This window comes from Peromyscus eremicus, chromosome 1, assembly GCF_949786415.1.
Source record: "Peromyscus eremicus chromosome 1, PerEre_H2_v1, whole genome shotgun sequence".
Classification (NCBI taxonomy): Eukaryota; Metazoa; Chordata; class Mammalia; order Rodentia; family Cricetidae; genus Peromyscus; species Peromyscus eremicus.
This window is the reverse complement of record NC_081416.1, coordinates 193241309-193268499: the sequence shown is the minus strand read 5'-3', so window position 1 is coordinate 193268499 and position 27191 is coordinate 193241309. Positions and strand designations below refer to the sequence as shown.

The window sequence follows — 27191 nt, the reverse complement described above, 5'->3', positions numbered from 1 at the left end:
AACTCTGATCTCTGCTTTGGAGTCACACTCCTGAAGAGCCATTTGCAGCCTCCATGCTTTTCCAAGCATTAGGGATGATTCTAGCCTTTTGCTCCTGCAATTACGTAACAAAAACACTTCACCTGAATGAAAACATGTTGACATTGAATAAACACAAAACATGTTGACAAAATAAACATTGTTTTTATTAGGTATAAGAAAAAAATATGGGACCAGTGATGCAGCTCAGTTGGTAGAGTGCTTGCCTGTCATTACAGGGTCCAGGGTTTAATTCCCAGCACTGTGTACAACAGCACGATAGTCCATTTCTGTATCCCAGCATCTGGGATGTAGAGGCAGTAGGATAAGATGTTTAAAGTTTTTTGTCAGCTACATAGACAGTTCAAGGCCAGCCTGGGCTATGTAAGTCCTATCTCAAACTAAATAATGAACAAACTTCTGGAAAATGTCTCAGAGGGTACAGGATCTTGTCATGAAGTCACCTGACAAGCAGAGTTTGATCCCCAAGACCCATGTGGTGGAAGGAGAAAATGGACTCCTTCAGCTTGTGCTCTGACTATGGCACACATTTACTGTCTTCACATAAGAAAACGTAATTAAACATTTACAAAGAAGAAAGAAATTATATCATCTACAGGAAAGTGGATGAACCTGGATGTCATCATGTCAAGCAAAACTGCCAGATTTGGAAGACAAACATTGTAGTGGGTAGCTGTTCTGTCTATGACCTTGAAGCATCGTCCCTAGAGATACAGCAGGTTACTGCACTACCTGCCTATGACCTTGAAGTACATGTCCATGGGGCATGGCCTCTCGAAGATCCTTAAGACATGAGATGCAGGTCTTAAGACTGACTTAGGCAGCCAGAACAGCAGTCCAGAGCCTGCAATTATTCTGTACTATACAGTGAGTTTTCCCCTTAATAATTCCTTTTCCCTTTAAACAGACTCTGTGGATTTCTCGCTATGAAACATTACATCTTTCCACTGATCCACAAACATATATTTGAAGTATATAATGGGAACACAGAAGGGGGAGTATTTTGAAGAGGAAGAGGGAAGAAGAGAGGACAGTGTCAGGCGAGACAAATATGGCATGTTTTTTCACATATGTAGAATCTATCTACACACACACAGGATATGAAAGAAGTAAGAGGGACTGTTTGCTATTTGGGGTAGGAGGCCAGTGGAAGGTGGGGGGGGCGCTAAATGAAGTAAAGTAGAGGTGAATGTGAACAGAGTCCACGGTATAGGTATATGCAAATGCCATAATGAATCCCATTATTTAGTACCCTGAAAAGCTAAAAAGACAGCAGAGCGGCAGGAATGGCTCATCATTTCAGAGTACTAGCTGCTCTTGCAGAAAGAAGACTTGGATTTAATTCCTAGCACTGACCTGGTGGCCCACAATAGTCTCTGTCTCACCTCCGCAGGCACCAGGCAAACATGTGGAGCACAGATATACATGCAGACAAAAGACCCATACAAATAAAATAACTCTTAAAAGAAAACTAACATTTTAAGTAAAAAGGGGCTGGGGGAGACAGCTCAGTGGTGAAGAGCTTATTCTGCAAACCTGGGGACCAAGTGGACATGGCAGCCTGCCTGTGATTCCAGCCTCAAAAGGCAGACAGGTCAAGCTCGCTGTTGAGACTAGCTGTATCTGTGAGCTCTAGGGTTGGCTGAGAGCTCCTGCGTCAATGAACAAGGTAGACCATCAATAGAGGATAATTTGTGCCATCAACCTTGAGCCCCTGCATGCACCCACTCTTATGCAAAGGCATGTACACACCTGCATAAAAATGTAAAATGGATACAATCGTGAAGGGAACCATGAGGAAGAAGCAGGGAGGAAAGGCAGCTAAAGAGGGCAACAAGGAGGTGAATATGAGCAAAATATGACAAACTTAGACAAAAATATCACAACGAAACCTGGCCTTTCATCCAACAACTATATGCTAGTTAGGAAATAACATATCGACGTGTGCAGTGAGGTGATGGGAGCAGCACAGCCTGTTTCAAAGACTTAGGTGAGGCCAATGTAAACAGAGAGGATAAAACTGAGCCGATTAAAAAATATATCTTTACTTTAAATTTTATTCATTTAATATCATTGTGCGGGACACTCATGTGTCCACAAGCTTCAGGAAGTTTCTCCTTTATTTCGTATCTGGCTTTTAAGATTGCTAAGTTATTAGCCAGGCGGTGGTGGCACACACCTTTAATCCCAGCACTGGGTGGCAGAGGCAGGCGGATCTCTGTGAGTTCGAGGCCAACCTGGGCTACCAAGTGAGTTCCAGGAAAAGGCAAAAAGCTACACAGAGAAACCCTGTCTCGAAAACAAACAAACAAACAAGATTGCTGAGTTATAGTTGTGAGACATCACATTTGGCTTTTTTATATGGGTTCTGAAGACTTGAATCATCAAGCTTGCATGGCAAATGCTTTTTACCCGTTGAATCTTCTTCCTAGCCCTTAATTAATAAATTCATTTGAAATTTTAAGTACTCTAATTATGTGTATATGTATGGGTGTGTGCATGGGTATGCTTTGTGCCAAGCAACTTAGCCCAGGGGATGGATGATGGGAATGGCAGATCTTGAACACCAGGAGTTGAAAATGGACACTCCTGTCTCCAAGAATGATACAAATGATGGGTCCTAAGTTTCAGGGATTTGTAGGAATTTCAGGTATGACTCTTAGGTTCTGTGTGAATTGAAATTTTCTGAAGCAGAGGACAGGAGCAGTTGCCCCCATGACTTCTGATGGTAATAAAGGGCTCATGTCTCAGGAATTATGTCGCCTTATCCCACAGGCTAAAGCAAGTGCCAGACTAATCTCTAAATAACCCCTTTGACATCCACCCATCCCTCCATTTACTCACTTAACAAACATCTTCCTGGTCCCTACTCTGAGCCACGCCTGTGTTGGGTGACACTGAGGACCAAGAGGTGACTCAGATATAGGCTGTTACCTCACATAGTGCTCACAGTCAGACCCAGTCACAACAGAACACAGCTGAATCCCAGCTAGGACAAGAGATTGGTCATCAGGACTGTGGATGTGTGACAGCAGTCCTAGACACCTACTCTATGTATAGGGACTGATAAAAAGTGTGCTTTTAAATCACATGTGATTCTGTGTGCAGAAGTAAAAATGTGCCAGTGCCGGTCCCCAGTACTCACATGTTTTTACAGACACATCACACCTTCAAAGGAGGAATATTGCATTTAGTGACAAAGCAGCCTGGGCTCAAGTCTCTGGCTTATTTTATGAGTCTGTGCTTTTCCCTATTAAGAACCTTAAGTCCTAGATGGGGTTTTAGCTCACTGATAAGAGTGCTTTCCTCGAATACGGGAGGCCCTGATTTCCATCCCTACCATGGCAGAATCTGGGTCCCTCATCTTTACATGGAGACTAATACCCATGGCTGATAATAAGATGTGTGTTTAAATGATATACTTTATAGCAGTGGTTCTCAACCTTCCTAATGCCATAACCCTTTAATACAGTTCTTTATGATGTAGTGACCCTGAACCATAATATTATTTTCATTTCTACTTCAAACTATAGTTTTGCTACTGTTACGAATTATAATGTAGATATCTGACATGCAGGATGGTCTTAGGTGATTTTGCTAGGAAAGGGTCACTTGACCCTCAAGGGGTCGAGACTTACATGTTGACTCTGCTCTGTAGAGACTACTAAACCCAGGAAGTGTTCGAATCTCTCAACAAGGAGTGTGTGTGGTAATTGTCAATGCCAGCAGTATTCACTCTTATTGGTGGGGAAATGAAGTATGTTCCAACATACTTACCTGAAACCATTAGTACTGAACCTTGTATAGAATATATTTATTTCTTTGTCATATATATTTATGGCAAAGTTTAATTTATGATTTAGGTATAGTAAGAAAGAAAACTCTAGAAAGCTGAAGTAGGAAAACTGTTAAATTGAGGCCAGCCTAGACAACTTAGTGAGACTCTATCTTGAAATAAAAAATAATAAGAGGGGCTGGAGGTACAGCTTAAAGCTTAACATGTATTGCTCTTGAAGACAACTGGTGTTCAGTTCCCAGAACCAACCCCAGAGGGTTCACAGCTGCCTGTAACTCCAGATTTGGGTATCTGATGCACTTTCCTGGTCTCTGGAGGCACATGTACTCACATGCATCTTAGTCAAACTGAGTTTCAGGCCATAGTGAGATCCTGTCTAAAAACAAAACAAAACCCAGCAACTATTAGGAGGGGCTGCCAGTAACAGAGCTCTTGTCCAGCATGTCTGATTTTCTGTATTCATCCCCAGTAGTGGAAAAAATAACCCTCGAATATTTGAATAGGCACATGTGTTTAAAAAAAAAAAATGTGGTACATATACACAATGGAATACTACTCAGCAGAGAAAAACAATGACATCATGAGGTTTGCAGACAAATGGATGGATCTAGAAAAAATCATCCTGAGTGAGGTATCCCAGACTCAGAAAGACAAACATGGTATGTACTCACTCATAACAGGATACTAGATGTGGAACAAGGATGACTGGACTGCTACTCACATCACCAGGCAGGCTACCTGGAAAACAGGACCCCAAGAAAGACACAGGGATCGCCCAACGACAGAGAAATGGAATGAGATCTACATGAACAGCCTGGACATGAATGGGGGTAGTGAAGGGCGAGGGTCGAGGGAAAGAGAGCTTGGGTGAGTGGGAGATCCCAGCTGGATCAACAACAGAGAGGGAGAACAAGGAATAGGAGACCATGGTAAATGAAGACCACATGAGAATAGGAAGAAACAAAGTGCTAGAGAGGCCCACAGAAATCCACAAAGATACCCCCACAACAGACTGCTGGCAATGGTCGAGAGACAGTCCGAACTGACCTACTCTGGTGATGGGATGGCCAAACACCCTAATTGTCGTGCTAGAAACCTCATCCAACTACTGAGGGATCTGGATACAGAGATCCATGACTAGGCCCCAGGTGGATCTCTGGGAGTCCAATTAGCGAGAATGAGGAGGGTTTATATGAGCGAGAATTGTTGAGACCAAGGTTGGGTAAAGCACAGAGACAAATAGCCAAACAAACGGAAACACATGAAATCTGAACCAATGGCTGAGGGGTCACCAACTGGATCAGGCCCTCTGAGTGGGTGAGACAGTTGATTGGCCTGATCTGTTTGGGAGGCATCCAGGCAGTGGGACCGGGTCCTGTGCTCATTGCATGAGTTGGCTGTTTGAAACCTGGGGCCTATGCAGGGTCCCTTGGCTCGGCATGGGAGGAGGGGACTGGACCTACCTGGACTGAGTCCACCAGGTTGATCTCAGTCTGTGGGGAAGGCTTTGCCCTGGAGGAGATTGGAATGGGGGGCGGGCTGGGGGGAAGGTGAGGGGGGCGGGAGGGGGGAGAACAAGGGAATCTGTGGCTGATATGTAGAACTGAATTATATTGCAAAATAAAAATTTAAAAAAAAAAAAAAAAAAAAAAAAGGCCCGGTCTCTTGTTTGGATTTATAAATTATAAAATAATTAACATTTTATATCACAGATTAATTAATTATTTTAATTATACAATAATGAAAATAAAACGCTAAATAAACAGTCATTAAAATGAATGGGTATGAGGGAACCTTTGGGGTTATGCTGCTAAACCGGGTGGAGATAAAGTGATAGTGCACCACATGCATACAAAATTCCCTATGTACCCCTCTAATGTTTTTAGGTTCTAATAGGCTGCTCACAATATTCTCGTTCATATTCTCTGGCCTCTCCATGTCTCTTTGCAGCTTCTCCCCTGACAGCCCACCAGCCCTACAGTCCCCACTAGCTCCTCACATTTCCCTCCTCACTCCTTCCTCCTCGGTGGTCCTAGTCCCTACCCAGGCGAGAGGAGGCCTGCTTCTCAGAGTCCACCATCTCTTTCTTTCCAGCTCACCCCGGCCCCAGAAAGGTCTGACAAGCAGGTCTGACCCTTCTCCTCCTTTTGCTCAAAAAGCTCCAAGGCTCCTACTTAGCCTCAGGCAACTTCATTCTGAGTTTGGCCTTGAACACGCTCAGAATTGCCCGCCCACTCATCCTATCTGCTGCGCTCCTGGCTCTTGGCCCCAATCATATGGGACTGCTTTGTTACCCTCCCCTATCACCCTGGTTGCTGCCATTGGGCTTTTGCCTACACTGTGCCCTCGGCCTGGACCTTCCTTACAACAATTCAGGTCTAACTTCTGATTCTCTGAGGTAGCACCAGCAACCACGCCTTCTTGGTGGGTCGTCTGCTGACTACAGTAGGGTGGGTTTCCATCCGCGGCCCCACCCACCCCCTATCTCCTGAGTCTCTGGTCTCGACACCCCCACCCCGTCACACTCCTTCACCCTGGAACGGGACATTCTGCGGCTGGGTCTGATTCCTTCATCAGTCCGTGAGCTCAGTGTGCCAGGGTAGATATGGGGGTCTAATTCACCTTTTGAGTTCCAGTGCCGGGGAGGGGAGAAACACAGCGCAGGAGAAGGGGGGCGGAGGACTGGGAGAGCCGAAAGGGGTGGGTGGGAATGCAGCCCCTGGTTGAGGAAGGTGCACTGAGGAAGAGAGGAAAGAGAAAACATCCAGCCAGAAAAGGAGAAAAACAGAAAATGCAAGACTAGTCGCTAGCAAAAAAAAAAAAAAAAAAAAAAAAAAAGGTGAAGATGCAGAGACTGGGAAAGGCAGAAAGGGAGGTCAGATAGAAAGAAGGGAGGCCAGAGAAAAGAATGACATGGGGGGAGGGAAAAGAGGGAGGAGGCCGAGAGCCGGGAAGGGAGGTGAGATGGAGGGAACCGAAGGGTAGAAAGCCGCAGAGACTGAGCGGGCCCTATCCAAGGAGGAGGGAGGGAGGGAGGGAGGGAGCCTGCCTCCACTGCCTCCCGGCCTCTCTTTTGTCCCTTCCCTTCTCCCTGCGTCATGCTCCCCTAGCCCGGCCTCCCCTCCCGCTCCCTCCTCCGCCCTGCTCCTCCTCCCTAGGGCTGGATGGAATTTTTTCCCCTGGACTCGGGCCAGCTTCGGGGCAGGGGGGTGGGGGGGAAGCCTGGCCGGACTGGGTTGGGCGGTGGGGAGGGGCTGGGCAGGGGCCCCCCGGGGAGGGGGCCGGTCCGAGGCCACGCTGCCCGCGGGGTCTAGGGGTGGAGGAGCCCCGGCGCGCAGTGCCGGGAGGAGACACCGGCCAGAGGCCGCAGGCGACCGGGGGCGGAGGATGGCGGGGCTGGCGGGAGGAAGGAGAGAGGCCGCGGGCGGCAGAAGAGGGAGAGGATGGAGAACCTGGGGCTGGGGCTGGAGGACACTGGGTCCCGCGACGCTGGAGCCGCGGAGCGGTGAGTCTGCGGAACCGGAGGGGGATGGGACCTGGGCCGGACTCCAGGGTCCCCAAGGGAGGAGGCAGCCAGCCTGGGCCTGGATTTCTGGGTTCTCACTTGGATGGCGGAGAAGTGGTGGCGGTTGTGGTTCGGGGTGGGGGTGGGGGGAGGATGGTGAGCTGGGTGTCGGGACTCCTCAATCTTTGATGGAGGGGGCTGGAGGTCTAGATTCAGGGGTCCCTGGGTTACAGAAGCTGGGAGGGTCTGAGATTCTAAAGGAAGGATGTAGGATCCCAGAGTGTAAGGGACTGGGGACCAGATGCCAGAGACCGCAGGGAGGTGAAGGAAGACTGTCTGGCTTTGGAAGTGCCTCCGGCGGCCCAAGGGTTAACGTCTGGCTGGAAGGGAGGGGGAGGGGCAGAGATGGGGCTGCGGGGCTTTGCGGGGTCAAGGGTGAGCCGTATGAGTGGGAGGGTGTCAGGAGGAGGGGGAGGTTGTCTGGGCTGCCAGACGGGCCCGGGTCAGAGCCCGGGGCAGGGGATGTCTGGTAGTGGAGAGGCCCAGCGTCCAGGTTCCTCTGGGGACCCGGGATTCCAGGCCTCGGCCCCCTCCTCCCTCAGAGTCCACCTTCCAGCCGCTTACCAAGATTCCACAATCTGAAGCTCTAGCTGAGGTGTGCCCAGGACCCAGGAGCCTGGGCCACCCAGCTGCTTCTTGGCTGTGACCCGAGAGTCCACTCTCCCGCAACCACCTCCTGCCCAGAAGCATAGGCCACCCTCCCATTCCCTCCTCCTTTAGAACCTAAGAGTCAGGGCCCCAAGCATTTTTCTTCTTAGCTGCCAGGACTGGGGGATAGGTGGGGGGTCCTTACCAGGAACCACGAGTTCCCCCACCCCTTCTTAGCCCCAACTGGAGTCCAGCCCTCCAGGGGTTAAGGGGGCGGGGCCAGTTGGTTGCTATGGTGCCAGACTGTTTGGGTCTGCTCTCTGACCCTTGGGGGCTCCCTAGGGTCTGCAAAGAGGGGGAGGGGACCCAGGCCCAGGGGAAAGTCCAGTGCCTACCTCTTCCCCAAAGCAAGCCTGTGAACCCAAGGGAGATGCACCCATGCCTGGGGCAGTGACCTTGAACCAGCCCGAAACCTCTCTCAGCCTCAGTTTCCCCTTTGAGGAGAAACTTACTGGGTGTGGGAGAGATGCTCTGGTCTGGAGAATCTTTAAGATTCTCGTTTCCCCGCTTTCCTCACCCCCCTCCTCAGGCCCCAGGCAGCCCCGGGGCATGCTGGGAACCCAGGCCTGGGCTCTGGGCCAGGTTGGTTGGGGGGGGGGGGGAGAGCCTCCTCCCTTCCCCTTCCTCCCCACCTTGGCCTGACTCTCGCCCCGCCTGAGGGTCTGGGAGGTTGGGAAGGAGGGAAAGGAAGACTTGAGCTGGGGCCGAAGACCCGTCTCAGGCCCCCGCCTCCCGCTTTGCTTCTCCGCCCCCTTCCCGCCTCTCCTCCCCCCTCCTCAGCAGGTCGCTACCCCGGCCCAGGGCCCCTTCTCGACCCACCCCCACTCCACTCCCAGCTCCAGACCTGGCTCTGAGCAGCGAGGGGGAGGGAGGGAGAGAGGGAAGGAGAAAAAGAGAGGGGATGGGGGAGGGGAGGGAGGAGAGAGAAGGAGACCTGGGAGGGAAGGGGAAAAGGGGGAGAGAAAGGGAGAATGAGAGAGACCCTGGAGAGGAGACTGGAAGATGCGAGGAGTGTGGAGGCTAGACTGAATAAAAAGCGGGGAGGAAAAGAGAAGAGGGAGACAGAAATTCGGATAAAGAGAGAAAATGAGAGACAAAGCCAGGAAAGGAGGAGGCGAAAGAAGACAGTGAAAGAGGGAGAGAAGTGAGAGGTAGAGAGGGAAGATAGGAGGTGAGGGAGAGGAGAGGGGCAGCCAGAACAGAGACAGTGAGGACCAGGCGTGCAGATATGGCAGGAGAGGAGAGCCTAGACAGGGAAGATACACACTGAGAAAGAAAGAGGGAGAACTGGGAATGGGCAGGGTAAGAAAAGACGGGCGGAGAGAAACAAGATGGACATGGAACCTGGGAGCCCCAGAGGACCAGTTCTGAGCTCAGCCTCAGGGTGGGTGCATATCCTAGGGCCCCTCGCACCTGCAGCCGACCGACTTTGGCCAAGTGGTTTCCGGGCTCAGGGGTGCAGGTAACAGCCTCATCCCTGAGTTGGAGGAGTCTAGGAGACAGGACCCTGGTTGGTGTCATTACTCCTGGGTCATAGCTGTCACCCTAAAGGTTCAGAGTGGGGGGAAGGTAGAAGGGACGGATTGTTCTGAGAGGCTCATGAGCACTCCTGGTACCCAGGAGCCCTGAAACTCAGGTTTCAGGAGGGGGGCAGATTACCAAGACAAACGAGGCCCTCTCCCTCCAGCACTCCAAAAGCCAGCTCTCTACCCAGGGTGCCCCTTCTAAGGGGCATTCCTGTGGTTGTACCCAGGGTGGGGGGGGGGATTGACCCCTGAGTCTGAGGTAAGAGTGTTAGGAATTGGACCCCTGGGTCTGACAGAGAACTGAGTCTGAGGGAGGACTGGGACCTGGACCTCTGACTGTGGTAGGAAGTCTGGAGCCAGTACAACTGCATCTGAGGGGGCCTGGAGTCTGGATCCCTGGCTTTGAAGGAGGGGGAATGGGGCCTCGATTGTGCAAGAAGAGCTGGGACTGAATTCCTGGGTTCCTTGGGGAGGAGGAGGGGGCCGGGGGCCCGGACTCCTGGGTCCTGGCACCCACCCGTAGAACCGACCTTGCGGGGCCTTCGCCGCACACAAGCTCGTGTCTGTGGGTCCGTGTCGGGGGCTCACCATCGCGGCTGGGACCTCCCCGGCCCTCCCCACCCTCCTTACTTCTCTTGGTCCCCCATCATTCCATCTGTCAATCTGCCCACCTGCCGCGCCCCCCGGGCTGAGGTAGGAGGTTGTATAGTTGAGGAAGACACCCGAGGAGATCACTATACGGCCTCCTAGCTTTCCCCAGGCTGCGCCCAGCACGGGAAGGGGCCGGCGGGGACCCCAAGTCCACACCACTGCCCCAGAGTTCCTAGGAGGAGCTGGGGTGTCTTCTCTGTCCACACCCTGTGTCCTAGCCCTTTTCTTTGCCGTCTCTCTGCCATCAGGAGATTTCCACGTTTTCCGTCTCTGTCTCTTACCCCACTGTCCTCGGGGTTCTAGAAGCTTCTGTTTCTCTAGTGCTGTGAATCTATCTCTGTGACATTGTGGGTCTCAAGGCCTCATGATATCTCTCCAGGTTTCTCTGTCTTCTTTGCCCGTTTTCTGCCTTCAGGAACTCAGTGTATCTGTGTTTCTTTCTCACTTCCCTGCTCCCACCTCTGGGGAAGAGGGCTTTTCTGGTCCACCATAGCTAAATTGCCGGCCTCTGGGTCCCTGAGACCCTTTAACCTGTGAGGACGTCCAGGGTCACAGGTGAGGTTCTTGGGAGCCTGGCGCCTGGCTCAGCCACAAATGTAGGGATTGCAAGTGACCCCTGACAACCTTCCTCTAGATGGAGCCTGGCACTTGACCACCAGCTGAAAGACAATCTCTGATCTTAGGCCACAGCTCCCCTCCCCCACAGTGACCTCACAAAGGTTACTAGCTTCTCCTCAGACCCAGAGACCCTCTGAGATGGCCCTTGTTACCCTGGTGGGGAGCACTGTCCTGTTCCCACTGATCTTCAGGGCATCCACGTGGGCCTGTCTCTTCTGCTTCACTACCCATGAGGAACGCCTCCATGTGTGCCAGATGTTTGTGGGCACAGAGGGCTCCAAGCTGGGCCAGTGTAAAGATGCTCTCACAGCTGCCTTTGAGGGTCTCTCAGACATGGAAATCAGTGAGGAGACCCTCCTCCCTGATCCAGGGCCATGGGGAGGGGCAGGAGAGACCTTGAGCGACTCCAAGAAGAAAAGCTAAGTACAGGATCATGGCAGAGACGCAGGGAAGAGAGACGGGGAAGCAATGGAAGGAAACATATTCAGAGAGGGGCGGAGACAGTGCCTCAGAGAGAGACTAAGGACAGTGAAGGCCTTGACAGAATTACAAGAAAAGAGATGGAAAACTAGAAAGAGTAGAAGGAGCATTGCTCAGAGAGAGGAGGGTTTGGATGGGGACACAGATGAGTGGGGAGATCAGAGACCTAGAACTCCAGAGACCTGAAGATAGACAGAGTCCCAGAGTGAGGGAGAAAGGGGCTGACAGAGAGAGGTGGCCAGGGACCTAGAGAGAGACAGTGATCCAGAGGTAGGACAGGTTGGAGTAGAGACTGACAGGGAGAAACAGATCCAGGGTGGTGTGACAGAGACAGAGACCTAGAGAGAGAGCTAAGGAAAGACTAGAGAGAGGGAGGGACGGATATCCAGATTGGGGCTTAGAGCTGGGAATAGAAACCCAGAGAGAGAAAGTATTATCTCTCCAGAGAGGGCACCTAGGCCCTGGGGTGGGGGTGGGGGTGGGTGAGGGTGGGGGTGGCGGGTGGATACTTGTAGCCACAAGTCAGACATAGAAAGTATGCCGGCACCAGATGTGTGCCACAGTGCTTCCTCAGCCTGCTTCTCGTCCACCCTCAGACTATGATGAGCGGAGCCACCTGCATGATGCATTTACACAGATGACCCTCTCCCTCCAGGAGGTGGCTGCAGCTCGTGGTGAGTGTTTTTATGGAATTTGGCTTCCCCTCCCACCCCCTTGCCCAGGACTATGTGAAGGCATAAGTGATTCCTCTGGTTGGAGGGAGTGATACTGGAACCCTGTGTGAATTAGATTATTTGTTGGGCAAAGTCCAGAGGTGAGTAGAGTCAAAGACAGCAAGGAACCCAGGGAGGTATAGAAGTCACAAAATCTGAAGCCCTGTGGGGTCAAGTCCATGTGACCTGTGGTTCTCACACTTGGGCTCTGAAGTCTGGGTGTGTCCCCAGACAGTCTCTCACCTGGGCTCCACTTACCTATAAGGTAGAACATTCTCATCTCCTAGGGTGAGATGTTCTCTTTATCTCCCAGAGTACTCAGAGCTCATTGGGAGGGAATGGTTCTTTTTGAGACAGGTGTTATGGAGGATGTAATTTGTTAAGACAAGACACAGCCGGGCGGTGGTGGCTCACGCCTTTAATCCCAGCACTCGGGAGACAGAGGCAGGCAGATCTCTGTAAGTTCGAGGCCAGTCTGGTCTCCAAAGCGAGTTCCAGGAAAGGCGCAAAGCTACCACAGAGAAACCCTGTCTCGAAAAAAAACCAAAAAAAAAAAAAAAAAAAAAAAAAAAAATCCTTCCTGCCGGGCGGTGGTGGCGCATGCCTTTAATCCCAGCACTCTGGAGCAGAGGCAGGCAGATCTCTGTGAGTTCGAGGCCAGGCTGGGCTACAGAGTGAGTTCTAGAAAAAAAAAAAGGCGCACAGCTATACAGAGAAACCCTGTTTTGAAAAAAAAAAAAAAAAAACAAAACAAAACAAAACAAAATCTAGACAAGACACAAACACATATATTTTTCATGGCTAACAAAGACAGGTAAGAGCAGTAGAGCTAGCCATTCAGGACACAGACTTGGAGAGTCAGCCAGACTCCTGCTTGGGATATCAGGGAAGAGCATGCCCATGTAGCTGTATGGAGCAGCCCTTAAGGCTCTGGGGACATGTAAACACAATCACACCAGGTCACCCCAGCCACAGAGCACACAGTCTTCTATGTAATTGTATGTATGGCAGTGTGAGAAGTCATTTTTGTTTAAGGATAAATCGGCTGCTCCCAAGGATCTGGGAGTTCATGGCCTTTTTTTTTTCATCTTCAATGGTTCATGTTGTTCCTACTAAGTTTGATATCAAAACCCTCCCAAACAAAGGGCCCATTGATTCAGTGGGTGTCCAGGACCATCATGGAAGAGGATTTTCTGTGTGTCCCCAATCCCAAAGAAGAATTTGAGGAAACTGAGAGATGGAAGAAATGCAGGATTCTGGGGGATGCCGTCTCTTCTTGCCTGGGCTTGTCTCCTTTTTGAAACTTGGAAAAAGCTACCAAGTGCATACCTAGGAGTAGAAGATCTTTCTAGTGTGGCACAGAGACTTGGGGGCAGATGGAAGCTGGGGTTAGAGAGGAGGGGGCCTGTGACACAGATCTGAGACCATCGTGAAGAGGAGGGACTAGGAAATAGAAAAGTGGGCCAAGATCTGTTGGTCTATGACAGGAAAAGGAAAAAGGTGGGGTTATAGGAGTGCCTTCACCTAGGGTCTGACTTCTTAGTAGTGACATCTCTAAGATGGGGTTCATGGACGCCAGAGCTGGACTGCGGACAGATGATTAGGGTTATAACACAGTAACCACAAAGGGATCCTGGTGACATCCACAAGGGATCTAGAAACCTGGATGTCGGATCAGTCAAGATGTCCTGAGGGACCTGGAAAAGCACAGAGTGATATAAGCAGGGTAGAGGAGCTTCTGCTGCTCTAGGTGTAGACAAAGATTCTGGGACCCCACAGAAGCAAAGACTGAGGACTGGGAGAAACTAGCCTAGTAAGTTCCTCAGACAGAGGCTGATGGAATATTCCAGAATTACCTGTAGAGTCAGAGCTGGGACCAAAACTGCAAATGTTCTGTTCTAGAGATGCTTGTATTTAAGGGCAGAGCACAGACAATAAAAACAGCCAATAAAGTGTGAGGTTGAGAGTGTAGCTCGGGGTAGACAACCTCCGTAGAATCCACTAGTGAGGTTCTAGGGTTATGGCTTTGTAATAAAGCCCTCACGTAGAATCCAGCAGTGAAGGGCTGGAGCTATGGCTAAGCTGTAGAGCATTTGCCTAGAGGTCTGTGTCTCCTGCATCGTCCTTTATGCTAATTATTCTCCTAAGGGATATTCCATTATCACCCCTGTGATGTGGAGTTTCACAGCCTTACCTTCCAATTGGAAAAGTTAGGACTGAGCTGGGCTTGAAGATGTGTAGTCAGGAATTAGGATAATTGTGCATTGGATGAGTCAGACTAGTACCGTTTCTTGGAGGTTATAGAGATGATAATGTCTCTGTATACACACCATAAGTTTATAATGTGAGTATAGGTTGGATATCCTTAGTACAGTAATCTGAAAGCTGAACTGTTTCTAAGCTAGATGTGGCTCATCACTCCAATGCCAGGGCAGTGGATGAAGCAGAGAGGTCAAGAGTTGAGAGCACCTTTGACTACAAAGTGGAAAAGAATTTTTAAAGGCTAGGGATGTAGCTCAGTTGGTGGAGTACTTGCCTGTTATACACGAGTCATGGGTTTATCCCCAGACCCTAGTATACTTCTTGGTCCCACATGTCTGTGATCTCAGCACTCAGTGGAGGCAGGAGGATCATCCTCGGTTACGTTGTGAATTTGAAGCCAGCCCAGCATACAAGAGACCCTGTATTAAAGAAAAATAATTATCCAGGTGTGGCAGTGGCTCACACAATGCCAGTATTTGGGAGGCTGAGGCAGTAGGGTTGAAGGAGCCTAGGTTACATACACAGAATAAAAAAAACAGACAAAATAAAACAGTGACATACGTGTGTGCATGCGTGTGAAATGTTTCAAAATACAAAGCCTTTTCGAATGTCATCTCAGCTCCGCATAACATCACATGACAGGCCACAGGTAAAACTCAGGCCCACTCAAAATAGTGTGAACTCAACCTTCAGACTGTGTAAAACATTATGAAACAAATGAATTTCCATTTTTACTTATTTATTTATGTGTACGAATGTCTGCCTACACTCATGTCTGTGTACCACATTCATGCCTGGTGCCTGAAGAGGCCAGAAAAGGGTGTCAGATCCCCTGGAGTTGTAGTTACATGTGGTCATGAGCCACCACGTGGATATTGGCTGAACCTGGGTCCTCTGCCAAAACAGCAAGTACTCTTAACTGCTTAGCCATGTCTCCAGGCTGTTTTTATTTTTTATCATGTGTATATGTACATGAATTTACTGGAGACTACTCTGGGCTACGTGAGACCCTGTCAACAAAGAGGGGTGGGGTGGGGTTAGGGAGAGATGGTTCAGTGGTTCAGAGTGCCTGCTGTGCAGTCATGTGGGCTAGTTTTAGTCCCAGCACCGTCAAGTGTGGTGTCCCATTACACTCTTATAACCCCAGGCCCAAAGTAAATGAAGGCAGGGGCCTTGGTGGGGCTTGCTGGCTTCCCTGAGAACACATGAATTAGAGCATCCGAGAGACCCTGCCTCAGAGGAATAGGCAGGGTAACATAGGTGGACACCTGACACTGCGTTGTGACGTGCGTAGGTATGAACAGATGCGTGTCCTGCACGTTTATGCACATACTCACAGACACACAAGTAAGTCATTTTTAAAAACAGTGCGTGCATGGTGAAGTATGGAGGTCTGAGTTTTACAAGTGATTATGTGGCCTTGATGTATGTTTATCCTTTTTGTTTGCTTTGAGGGAAGGTCTCACTACATAGTCCAGGCTGGCCTTGATCTCATGATCCTCCTAGCCTCCCCAAGAACCTGTGTCACGACATCTAACTTCTCTAACCTCTTCGTGCCTCAGTTTCTCCATCTCAGATTTGAAGGGGGTAGTAGTAGATGATTCTCTGTATAGGCAGAAGCTCTTAGACTCAAGGCTTATGAGCACTCCAAAGCAGACTACAGGACAGCTGAGAATGAAAGAGATTCCGTCGCTCATAGCACTCAATCCTGCCCACACATCTTTTTTTTTGGGGGGGGGGGGAGTTGAGACAATTTCTCTGTGTAGCTTTGGAGCCTGTCCTGGAACTCACTTTGTAGACCAGGCTGGCCTTGAACTCACAGAGATCTACCTGCCTCTGCCTTCTGAGTGTTGGAATTAAAGGCATGCACCATCACTGCTCATGTCTTTATGGTAGACACTGCCACCATTGCTGTTTTATGCATGGCAAAACTGAGGACCAGAGAGTTGTCACCTGATGAGCCTCACATGTGGAGGCAGACTTATGATCTGTGGATAGATGTACCTCAGTGTGAAACAGATGTACTCAACAGCTGTACATGCCAGGACTGAAATCCAGTGTCAGAGCTCCTAACACATGCCCCTCACCAGGGAAACTGCAGCACCTTTTGTACCATTATAGTTCAGTTGGCATATTGCATGTTCCATTTACCCTGTTTAGGATATTTCCCTTTACTCCTGACCCCATGTGTACAAGATGTATAAACCTATCCTACCCTTGTCCACCTCACAGGTCTCTGTGGTGACCTTGATATGTCCCACCCACTGGCACCCTCCTGTGAGTCATTGATTTGGCTCCTAGATGTATCTTGGGTAAGGCCTTCAGCATCCAGGCCTCTCATTGAGGGCTCCACTCTGACTATATCCTCCTTACAGTACTACCATCTCTAGATCATATTCCTGCTCTTGTGGTTAGGAGAATGACCTCAGATTGTTCATTTTGAACCAGCTTCTTGGCTTTGGTGGTGTTCTCCTTGTAGACAACAATGTACCATCTTTTCATTAATACCTTCAATTCTTTGACAGTTTCATACACATGTATATTTTGGTCATCGCCCTCATTGCTGTGACAGAATACTTGACAATCACCTTAATGGTGAAAACACTTATTCTGGATCACTGTTTTAGAGTAGTCCAGTGGTTCTCAACCTGTGGGGCATGACCTCTTTGGGATCCTTTCACAAGGGTCGCCTAAGGCCATTGGAACACACAAATGTTTACATGACAATTTACAGTAGTAGCAAAATTACAGTTACAAAATAGCAACAAAAATAATTCTATGGTTGGGGTCACCACACCGTGAGGAACTGTATTAAAGGGTCACAGCGTTAGGAAGATTGAGAACCACTGGTGTACTGTGACAGGAAGACACAGCAGGAGCCTGAGGTGGCTGACCACATTGCATACACAGTCCAGAAGCAGACAGAGTTGAATGCGGGTGTGTTCAGCTTTCTCCTTTTGATTCCATCTGGGACCCCAGCCCAGGAAATGGTACCAGCCACATACAGAGTGGGTTTTCCTACCCCTTGACAGGCCCAGAGGTTTGTTTCCATGGTGATTCTTAATCCTGTGAAATTGACAATAAAGATGAACTATTGTACGAGTCTAAGGTGCACCTAAATGACATCATTTTAACCCCTCTGAGAATGTTGTCTCATTCTTCCATACTGCACTGGGGATTAGGATTTCACATATGAGTGGGGTGGGGTTGGACACTGTCATAGAAGCATTTCCACCAGATGGCCTGCCGACCTTGTTGCTGGTCTCTGGTGAGCTCCACCTCATGATCTGGAGGGTACTGTGGTGGTAAGCATCAAGGACTCAGAACATAAAAGAGTGGAGGGGTAGAAATGAATGGTGGTTGGGGAAGGGCTGGGAAATGCTCTGTTTAAAGGGAGTGCTGGTCACCGACCTGCTAATTGCTGCCTTATGGCACTGTGGGTTATGTTTTCTAGCTTTGTACATTTTTTTAAAAAGATGCTAAGCATTTTTGTGACCTGTTTTGTGTGTTGGCAATCAGTTCATTTAGTTATATTTTAAGATTTATTTTATTTTTAATTACATGGATGGGGCTGGGGTGTTGGTTCATGTGAGTGCAGAAGCAGGAGCTTTTGAACGCCTGAAGAGGACATCAGATGACCTGAAGTTGGAGTTATAGGTGGTTGTGAAACTCCTGACATGGGTGATGGGAAATAAAATTGGATCTTCTGCAAGACATTGGCTTAACTGCAGAGCCATCTCTTCAGCTCCCCCTGCTCCACCCCTTTTTTTCATTTTTTTTTAAATTTTTAGACAGGATTTCTTTGTGTAGCCTTGGCTGTCCTGTAACTCACTTTGTAGACCAGGCTGGCTTTGAACTCAGAGATCCTCCTGCCTTTGCCTCCTAATTGCTGGGATTCAAGGCATGTAACACCATCTCCCGGTTGAGATATCAAACTTTTTTTTTTTTTTTTTTTTTTGGTTTATCCAGACAGGGTTTCTCTGTGTAGTTTTAGTGCTTGTCCTAGATCTCACTCTGTAGACCAGGCTGGCCTTGAACTCACAGAGATCAGCCTGGCTCTGCCTCCTGAGTGCTGGGATTAAAGGTGTGCACCATCGGCGCCTGGCAAAGATATCAAAATTTTGTATGACTGTCCCAAAGATATATATTGGTAACCAGTTCATATATAGAAAAAGAAACAAGCCAGTGATCACTGTGCACACCTTTATAATCCCAACACTTGGGAGGCATAGGCAGGTGGATCTCCAAGTTCAAGGCCCACCCAACTTGTCTATAAAGTGAGTTCTAGGATAACCAGGGCTACACAGAGAAACTCTATCTTGAAAAAAGGAAAGAAAGAAGAGGAAAAGGAACACTTTCCTGTCTGATTTTTATCACATCCAGGTGATGCATTTGGGTCTAAGGCCACTGCTCATGACCTACAGTTCCTGCTGGACTCTAGAATTCACTCAACATACACTTACTGAGCTGTTTTGTAAGACCTGGGGCCCTCCTGTGTGTTTCTGAGAATGCTGTATTCAAGAGGTGGAAGCTTGGGGAACATTGAGAAGAGAGGGTTGAAACATGAAGAGTCAGAGGTTGGGGAGGACTAGACAACGTGGTGTGTCCTGGACATGACAGGACCAATGTACTCCTGAGCTCACTGCAGCTGTGGTTGCCTACACAAGATCAAGTCGGTCAACATTCCAGTGCTGTGGGGGAGGGGCTCACAAGCCTCCACCCCAAACGGAGGTGCTACTGATAGGGAGGAGGGAGAGCCAGTTGTCTTCAAAGGTACATGTAGTCCCTGGTAGGTTGGTAGGTTCACCGTGCTCCAGTCCATGCATGTATGAAATTCTTAGAGAACAAAAATCATTAATTAAAAACATACCAAAAAGGAGCCAGGTGTGGTTATGTGTACCGTTAATCCTAACACTGGGGAGGCAGAAGTAGGCAGATCTCTTGAGTTCAAGGCCTCAAGGTCTACATGGAGAGGTAGGTCTAGGCTAGCCTGGAACATAGTGAGCCACTTTTTTAAATCTATCTATCTATCATCTATCTATCTATCTTTAACCCTATTTTTATATGCATTGTTGTGAAGGTGTCAGATCCCCTGGAACTGGAGTACCAGTTATGAGCTAATATGTGGGTGCTGGGAATTGAACCTGGGTCCTCTGGAAGAGCAGCCAGTGGTCTTAACAAAACAAAATACTAATAACATGGATTTATGCTGTTACCGTATGTAAACATCTAATTTAAACACCTAATTTACATACACAATCTAATTGGCATATGTGTAATTGCAAACTGGTGAAGCCTATGTACACTGTGAATGAGGCACAATGAGAGATAAAAGTAGGGGACTTTAGTAAAGATTTGGGGTAATCAAACCCTTGCAGTGATACATGAGATGGTAAGATATGTAGAATAATGGAGAGCTGGGCAAAAGATGTTTATAAACAAATTAACGGTGTCAGGTAACCTGGAGATTGAAAGTGGACAAGAGCAGCTGCAGCAGAGAAAGAGGAGACAGCCATCACTGTAGGGCTTAGTAAGCCCTGCAGAGGAGTTGATCATTATCCTCCCCTTCCCACTAAGATATAAATGTATGGTGCTCTCAGGAGGAAGAAAGAACACCTTGTAGAAGGTTGCCAGCCTTCGCTTTGGACCTGTGGGAGGCAGAAACACAGCATGTGCTTATGGGAGAGACAGCAAGTCCTGACTATTCAGCCATAGGGAAAGCACTGTTAGTATATCCACCCTGCTTCATCCTCCAGGGTCCTTTAAGGCTGCGTTCCCTAGTGCTGCAGCAAAAATGAAGAGGACCATTCATCACCTTAAAAAAGGTAAACCAGCCTCCACCTCCGAGCCCTGCAGACACACAATACACCACACACACTCTGAATCCAGCCTAAGCCCTGGGACCAGTGGATTTCCTATCCCAGGACAGATAGGACAGTCCTACCCCATATCTGTCCAGGCCTCTTCTGGGATCTGCTTCTCTCCCTGTGCTCAAAAGCATCCTCTCAAGTTGGTGCTTCTCTAACTGGGCCTACTAATTAGGTGCTCACTCCTTGAAGGACTGCCCGAGATCTACTCCCACCCCCAGGGGTAATTAATACCTCAAGGCTCATTCCTCCTCAAGTCTCCTGTTTCCTCGGTCTCCCCTCCCCCCATTTCCCTTTTCATAGATGGTTAGCTGCAAGCCTTAAACATGAAGTCCTGTGGACTTGGCCCTGCCCCATAGGAACTATGTGCTCTATTCTCCCCTCCAACTGCTCTATTAGTAGCCTAGGCCTGTTTTCCAGAGGAGAGGATTCCCTGCCTGTACTACCTTCTGGAGGGGCTTTAGGTAGGTCTGTCAACTACCTGAGTCCTAATGCCTCTTTTCTCTCCACAGTCCAGGACTGCATCCTCCCTTGTGGTAAGGACTTAGTCCCAAACCTAAAAACAGCAGGGGAAGCTGGGGTGGAAATCTGGAACTTAAGATGGAGTAGGCCTTAGATCCAAAGGAAACCAATAGAAAAGTGCATAAACTAGGTATTCACAAACTTCATAGAAGCAGGCACTGCTGGTGAAGGCCTGTCATCCTAGCTACTCCAGAGGCCTAGACAAGAAGATCACACATCCAAGGCCAGCCTGGGCTACACTGAGTGAGGCCATGCGGGACAACTTAGGGGCACCCCGTCTCAAAACAAAATTTTAAAAAGAATTCTGAAGGTATATGTAGCTTAGCAGTGGAGCACTTGTTTAGAATCTCCCAGCCAGAGGCTGGGGGTGTGGGTTAGTGGTAGATGCCCTGCCTAGACTCCTGGGGGGTTCTGTGTTCTTAGTGGTAGACTTTACTAGAATTCCCAAGTGGGGACTGGGAGCATGGTACAGTGGTCGAGAGTTTAGCTAGCATGCATAATCCCTAGGTTCAGTTCCCAGTGGTTATAAAACACACACACACACACACACACACACACACACACACACACACACACACACACCAGGTAAATGCTGCTGTATAGAAAACAGGCTTAACAAGCCAGTAAGTGGCCCAGGGGCCGACTGGACAGACTGATCTAAACAATGCAGGAAAGGTGGGATCTATCTTCCACCTCCCCAGTAGAACCCTGGGATTCCCCGTAGATTCAAGAAGGTTCGGAAACTTGGTCAGGAGACTGCGGGGGTGGGGGTGGGGAGGACTACAGGAGGGGAGCCCAACACTCCTGGTCACGGCTCACAGGCGTCCAGGAGGCCACTAGGCGTTTCCACTGCTGGGGCTGCTTCTCCACAATCTGTGACCTCCCTCTAGACTGTCCAGGTGAGAGGGCGGAGCTGGGATGCCAGGGAAAGGGCGAGGCTTGTGCAGGCTTACCAGGATCACCTTGCCTCTCTCCAGTTCAGGACGTGACGGTGAAGCGAGGGGATCAGGCTTTGTTTTCTTGTATCGTGGGCTTCCAATTGCCAGAATCGGAGCTCACTTACTCCTGGAAATTCGCGGCAGGAGGTGTGAGTCGAGACAGGGCCAGCTGGCGGGTTTAAGGGGTCAGCTCTGCTCCAGGGAAAGAGGAGGCTAAGTTCAGAGTACTGGGCGTAGGGTTTGGGTTTAGTGTGAGAAGAGGGTCGGGGACCTAGGGAGAGACCAAGGTTAAGTATATGGAAGACCGGTGCTTAGATGTGCATTATGAGTCAGACTTTAAAGAATGCCGGGAAGGGTTGCTTAGGGCAGCCAAAAGAGTCAGGCTTGTGAGCTGAGTCAGGTCTGGGAGGGGCTTGCCGTTCTGGCTGAGTCCGGGTGCGTTTGAGCTCTTCCATCTCGCAGCTCCGGACTCAGGACGTGTCCTACTTCCGTGATGTGCCAGGCGCCCACGGGTACCTGGCGCGAATCCGGCCAGTGCAACCCACGCACCGGGGGACCTTCTCCTGCGTGATCCTGCACGACCAGCGCCCCCTGGCGCGGCTCTACTTCTATCTGAACGGTGCGGGCGGGGAGAGGATATGAGGTGGGGCCAAGGGCGGGGCTCCGCCCCCTAACTTGCGCGCCCCGGCAGTGACTGGCCCTCCTCCTCCTGGGGAGACTGAGCTCCAGGTCACGTTCCGGGAAGTGATGAATTGGACGCCGCGGGAGGCGGAAACAATCGAGCCCTGGAGGCCCAGCCTAGGCGAACTGCTTGCCAGGCCCTCGGCTCTGACGCTTGACAACCTGTTCCTGATCGCGGCAACCGCTGCGTTCGTGTCTGCTGGTGTCACTATGCTAGTGTGGTGAGTGCCAGCTTCCACCCTCCCCTCCCCCAGCTCCTCTTGTCCACGCCGCAGGCCTCCGCCCCACGACCCCAGGGGTCCAGGCGTCCGTCGGTCCTCAGTACAGACCCCAGCCTCCTTCCTCAGTCGTACTCAGGTCTTATCTCAGACCAAGGGAGTCTAGGCCCCACCCTCCAAGACCTAGGAGTCCTAACCCTGTTTTCTGAGATCCAAGAGTCCAGGTCCTAGCCGCCCTTCTTGCTCAGGCTGAGAAATCCAGGTCTCTGTCCTTACGTCTCATAACCTAATATGGTCCTGACACCAGGCCTTCGTGCAGACTCAGGTCTAGGCTCTTTGCACTTTGAAACCCAAATGTGTTTCTGTCCCTGGGCCCTCCTACAGCACACATTCCATTGTTTTTCCAGGGTGTTTTTTCGATGGTACTTAAGTGGCGACTAACAAGGGTATCTGTCTTGATCTGACATTCATCCCTGAAATAAAGAATATTTCAGTTCTGGATTCTCTCTCTTTTTTTTGACGAGGTCACTGCTTACCTGCGGAGGAAGACAGACGAAATACCCCCAAATGCTTAAGTGTATGGACCCATGTGACAGGACACAAGCTATCGGTTTGTGGGGCTCTTCGTTGGCGCCGTTGGGCACCACCAGCGCAGACCCTTATCTGTTATCTTGCAGACTCCTTGACATTTCCATCTGTAGAAGATACTCTCAGAGTATATATGGTACCCTTCTCCCCCTAACCCCCTCAAAAAAAAAAAAAAAAAAAAAGGTCAAACAAGGCTTTCTTCTTTTAAGAAAAAGCACCTATAGCCTTCTAGCAGTTTAATGCAGAAATCACTGGGATGACAGCCCTAGCTCCACACTGAGGGATTCTAGGCAGGAGCTCTACTACTGAGCCACACCCCAGCTACTTACTGGAATATTTTAGATAGGGCTCTACTACTGAGGTGCACCCTCAGCCCCTGTCACTAGGCAGTGTCTCTAGCACTGGGGCACACCTCCAGCCCCTTACTGTGCATTTTAGACAGGTACTGTAGAGGTGAGTTACATGCCTAGTCTGTGTGGGTGTGGTGGGGTACTTTTTTGTACATTCACATGCATGTGGAGGCCAGAGGTTAACCTCAAGTGTCAGTCCGCAGGCAAGATCCACTCTTTTGGAGACGGCATTTCTCAATAGCTAGGACTTGCCTGATTAGGCTAGCTGGCCAGCAAGTCCTAAGAATCAACATGCCACTACCTCACCAGCCCTAGAATTACAACTGCATACTTTTTACACCCAGGTTCTGGGGCATGTACTCAGATCCCCACTAGTTTCCAATCTAGTATTTTGTCACGGTGGGTTACTTCTCTGCCCTAAACCCATCAGTGGCTTCTGTTGTCACTGGAATCAAACCTACTTGTTAAAATTTCCAAAACTCAAGATTCTGTCCCATATTGGTCTTCCTAGCCGTGTGCCTACCAAGGAAGAGAGCTTCCCATCCTACCCTGCAGTTCCCTTTTCTGCCTGTGGTACCCATTATAATTCTCAGCCTCCCCCATGGTCTTGGTACATGTTTCCTATTCACAATAATGTGTTTGTTTTCCCCCTTCTTTCCTCATGACCTCCTTTTCTCTTATCCCTGCTGCCCCCCTGCTCATTTCTACCATCACATCAGCCCAGTAAATACCCATGACAACCATCCAAAACCAACACTGTTTTATTATATAGCTTCTATCTCCTCTCATGTCTTCTTTGTTTCATTTCAGCTGGGGTGGCCTCAGCCTTGGTCCCCTGAACTTTGAGAGATATGTTCCATGTCTGAACATTCACCAAGGCTCTTCTTCCATCTTGAAATGACTTCTCTTCGAACTTCATGACCTCACTTCCTGCCCATTGCACAGGCACTCTCTCTGGCTAGTGCCTACTCCTTATGTTGTCCGTGTGTGTGTGTGTGTGTGTGTGTGTGTGTGTGTGTGTGTGTGTGTGTCCCTGTTCCATGTAGGCATGATAGAAGGCTAGTTTTTGAGATGCAGTCTCCTGTAGTCAAGGATCACCTAAAACTCAGATAACCTTGAGCTTTTGATCCTCTGGCCTCCACCTCCCAAGTGCTGGTAAGAGTGGTGTGCACCGTTGGTCCCAGTTTTATACAGTGCTGGAGGCGGAATGGAATGCTCTGCTCCTGTTAGGTATGTACTGTTCCAACTAGCTGTATGCTCCTAGCCCTAGACACGATTATTAAGCACTCCCCAGGTCTTTTTCCCCCTCCAATGATGATAGGAAAGGCTGAGTCTTCTCATCTTCTAAACATGGCTTAGTCTTGCTAGTGTCTATATCACTAGTGTCCTTCCTTCCATCTACCGTCCTTTCATTTTCTTAATGTGCTCTGTGCACATGTGTGTGGGTACACAGTACATGTGAAGGACAGCAGTTGATTTCAAGGGTCTTCCTCACTTGATTTCCACTTTATAGTTTGAAACAAGGTCGCTGGACCTTGAAGATTAGTCTAGACAGGCCTGCCAGTACTTCTCAGGCACACTGTGGCTTTGCCTCCCCATAGTTGGGATTACATGTGCCAGTATTCCTAGTCGATGGACATCTGGGTTCACGTCCTCCTGCTTGCATCTAAGCACTTTCTAACAGCCATTTCCCAAACCTCTGTATTGCTTATGTCATGGACAGTAGACAAGAATGAAGTAAAACACATAATATTTGTGAGGGAAAGATAAGGAAGAGTTTTGGAACATTGAAGAACAGTGGTAGTTGGCTCTGGAGACTGACTGGGAAAGTGGCATTTGAGGAAGGACTGGGAGGCTCAAGCTGCATACATGTTTGTGAGCTCCGGTGCAGCAGTTGCAGGGATGAAGCAGCGTTTTTGGAAATGAACACACTGTGAGGTCAGAGAGCCTGGAGGGAAAGGGAAAGGCGGAGCAGGTTGTGCAGGATATTTCCCAGTGCAAGGTTTCAATTTTCCTCTGCCTTGAGCCGACAGTTTTCTGAGTGTGTTAGTTAATTTTCTGTTGCTACGACAAAACATGGACAACAGCAACTGATAGAAGAAAGAGTTTGGTTTAGCCTACAGTTCCAGGGGGATAGGCCATGAGGACAGGGGATAAATGGCAGCAGGCAGATGAGAGATCACATCTCAAAATGTTCAGAAGAAGCCAAGGGAGCCAACTGGGAGATGGATGAGATTATAGGTTCAGGAAGGCCGTCGACAGTGACATGCATCCTCCAGCAAGACTTTACCCCCAAAGTTCCATAACCTGCCCCAAACAGCACCAACAACAGGGGAATAAGGGAACCAATATGTGTGAACATATGGGGGACATTTCTCATTTGAATCACCACACTGAGCCATGGAAGGTCATACACTACACAGCTCCTGTATCAGCTACTTCCCTGTTTCTGTAACCACAGTACCCAACAAAAACAAGAAAGGGCTGCTTTATTTTGGCTTGTGGTTTCAAATCTCTTAGGTTTGGGTAGGGCTGAGGAGCTCCAGCATGGTTTTGGATCTCTTAGGTTTTGGCAGGGTTGAGGAGCTCCATCCAAGGCAGTAGGAGTGTGTGATCCCAGGTTTGTGGCCTGCCAGCAAGTGGAGAGTTACAGGAATCAGGGGTCTGGCTAATAAACCTTTAGCACCTGTCTCCAGTGACCTATTCTGGTGGGCCACACACCTCATGAAAGGCTCCATATCTTCCCAGATGTTGAGATCTACTAGGGAGCAAGCAATACAAGCCTGTGGATGGTGTTTCAAGTTCAAGTCTTGGAGGTGTCACTTTGAGGTGCTGCAGAAACCAGGTAAAAACCAAAGATCTGGGACAAGGGTGAAGGGGGAGTAACTCCCAGTCTAAGAGTTACATTTCTTTTGCTGTGATAAAACACCATGACCAAATGCAACCTAAGGAAGAAAGTTATTTTAGCTTATGATTCCAGGCTAACTGGCAGTCCCTTATGGTGGGGAAAGCCTGTTAGCAGTCAGGGAAAGGCATGAAGGCAGGAACAGGAAGCTGGCTGATCATAGTTTCATCTACACATAGGCAGTGAAGAGAATAGAAAAAGCAGAGAGGCTAGAACCACTCAAAGCCTGACTGCAAGGTTCCACCTCTTGAAGATTCCATAACCTCCCCAAACAGCACCAACTAGGGATTAAGTGTTCAAATACATGGGAACATATCTCATTTAAACCAGAACTCCATTCTATCCAGAAGATGGACCCAACAACAGATGGGAATGCAAAGTCTAAGAGACAAGAAGACCCCAAGAAAGCTCAGTAGCATTCTCTGTAATGGACCTGACCTAATTCTGGTCTGTCCAGAGCTGTACCAGCTACCTACTGTCTGCAAATGACTTGAAAGGGACAAGTCTTGCTGCATGTGTTTACAGCTGGAGGTAACTATAATTAGTGCACTTCTTGCTCCAGGGCAACAGAAGTCACAGGGGCATGTGTGTCTGGGATTTTCCTTCTTTTTGGTCTGCATGTATGCCAGAGGTTGATGCTGGGCATCTCCTTCAATCAAACCTGCTAATATTTTTGAGGCAGAGTTTCTGACTGAACCTGGAACTCACTCACTTAACTAGACTTGCTGGCCTCCAGGTATCCCCACTTATCTCTACTTCCCCAAATCTGAAATTGCAGACATTCACTACTGCGCCTGGGTTTTTACGTAGATTATGGAGGAGGG

At 49.2% G+C, this 27191-nt stretch overlaps 1 protein-coding gene and 1 long non-coding RNA gene across 8 annotated transcripts; one reads left to right on the top strand and one right to left on the bottom strand.

The window, feature by feature from the left end:
* Positions 1-163: 163 nt before the first annotated feature.
* On the bottom strand, positions 164-10901 carry LOC131894730 (uncharacterized). Its single transcript, XR_009374990.1, has 2 exons — positions 10507-10901; positions 164-4211 (listed from the first exon to the last, which is right to left on the bottom strand). It is a non-coding gene; the product is annotated as an uncharacterized LOC131894730 (long non-coding RNA).
* Positions 7134-26948, top strand: Spaca6 (sperm acrosome associated 6). Of its 7 annotated transcripts, none has more exons than XR_009374985.1 (9): positions 10793-11186; positions 11920-11997; positions 20055-20123; positions 20678-20701; positions 21509-21774; positions 22088-22244; positions 22317-22527; positions 26211-26307; positions 26715-26948. XR_009374985.1 is itself a non-coding variant. In XM_059245013.1 (9 exons), the coding sequence occupies exons 1-9, from the start codon at positions 10982-10984 to the stop codon at positions 22963-22965; spliced, it is 966 nt and encodes a 321-aa protein (XP_059100996.1). In that variant the 5' UTR covers positions 10796-10981; the 3' UTR covers positions 22966-23025. The 7 variants fall into 7 exon arrangements, 6 of the variants coding, with proteins under 6 accessions (XP_059101000.1, XP_059101012.1, XP_059101003.1 ...); XM_059245013.1 differs by lacking the exons at positions 26211-26307; positions 26715-26948 and adding an exon at positions 22932-23025 and having other exon boundaries at positions 10796-11186; positions 21509-21586; positions 21665-21774; XM_059245017.1 differs by lacking the exons at positions 10793-11186; positions 26211-26307; positions 26715-26948 and adding exons at positions 7134-7340; positions 22932-23025.
* The last annotated feature ends 243 nt before the right edge of the window (positions 26949-27191 follow it).

Excerpts from the sequence above, each read along its gene's own strand:
- Spaca6 (XM_059244999.1), top strand. The coding sequence starts at position 10,982 with ATGGCCCTTGTTACCCTGGTGGGGAGCACTGTCCTGTTCCCACTGATC. Across the intron at positions 11,998-20,054 it reads GGAGGTGGCTGCAGCTCGTG|GGTCCTTTAAGGCTGCGTTC; the intron begins GTGAGTGTTTTT and ends TTCATCCTCCAG. Across the intron at positions 20,124-20,677 it reads CATTCATCACCTTAAAAAAG|TCCAGGACTGCATCCTCCCT; the intron begins GTAAACCAGCCT and ends TTCTCTCCACAG.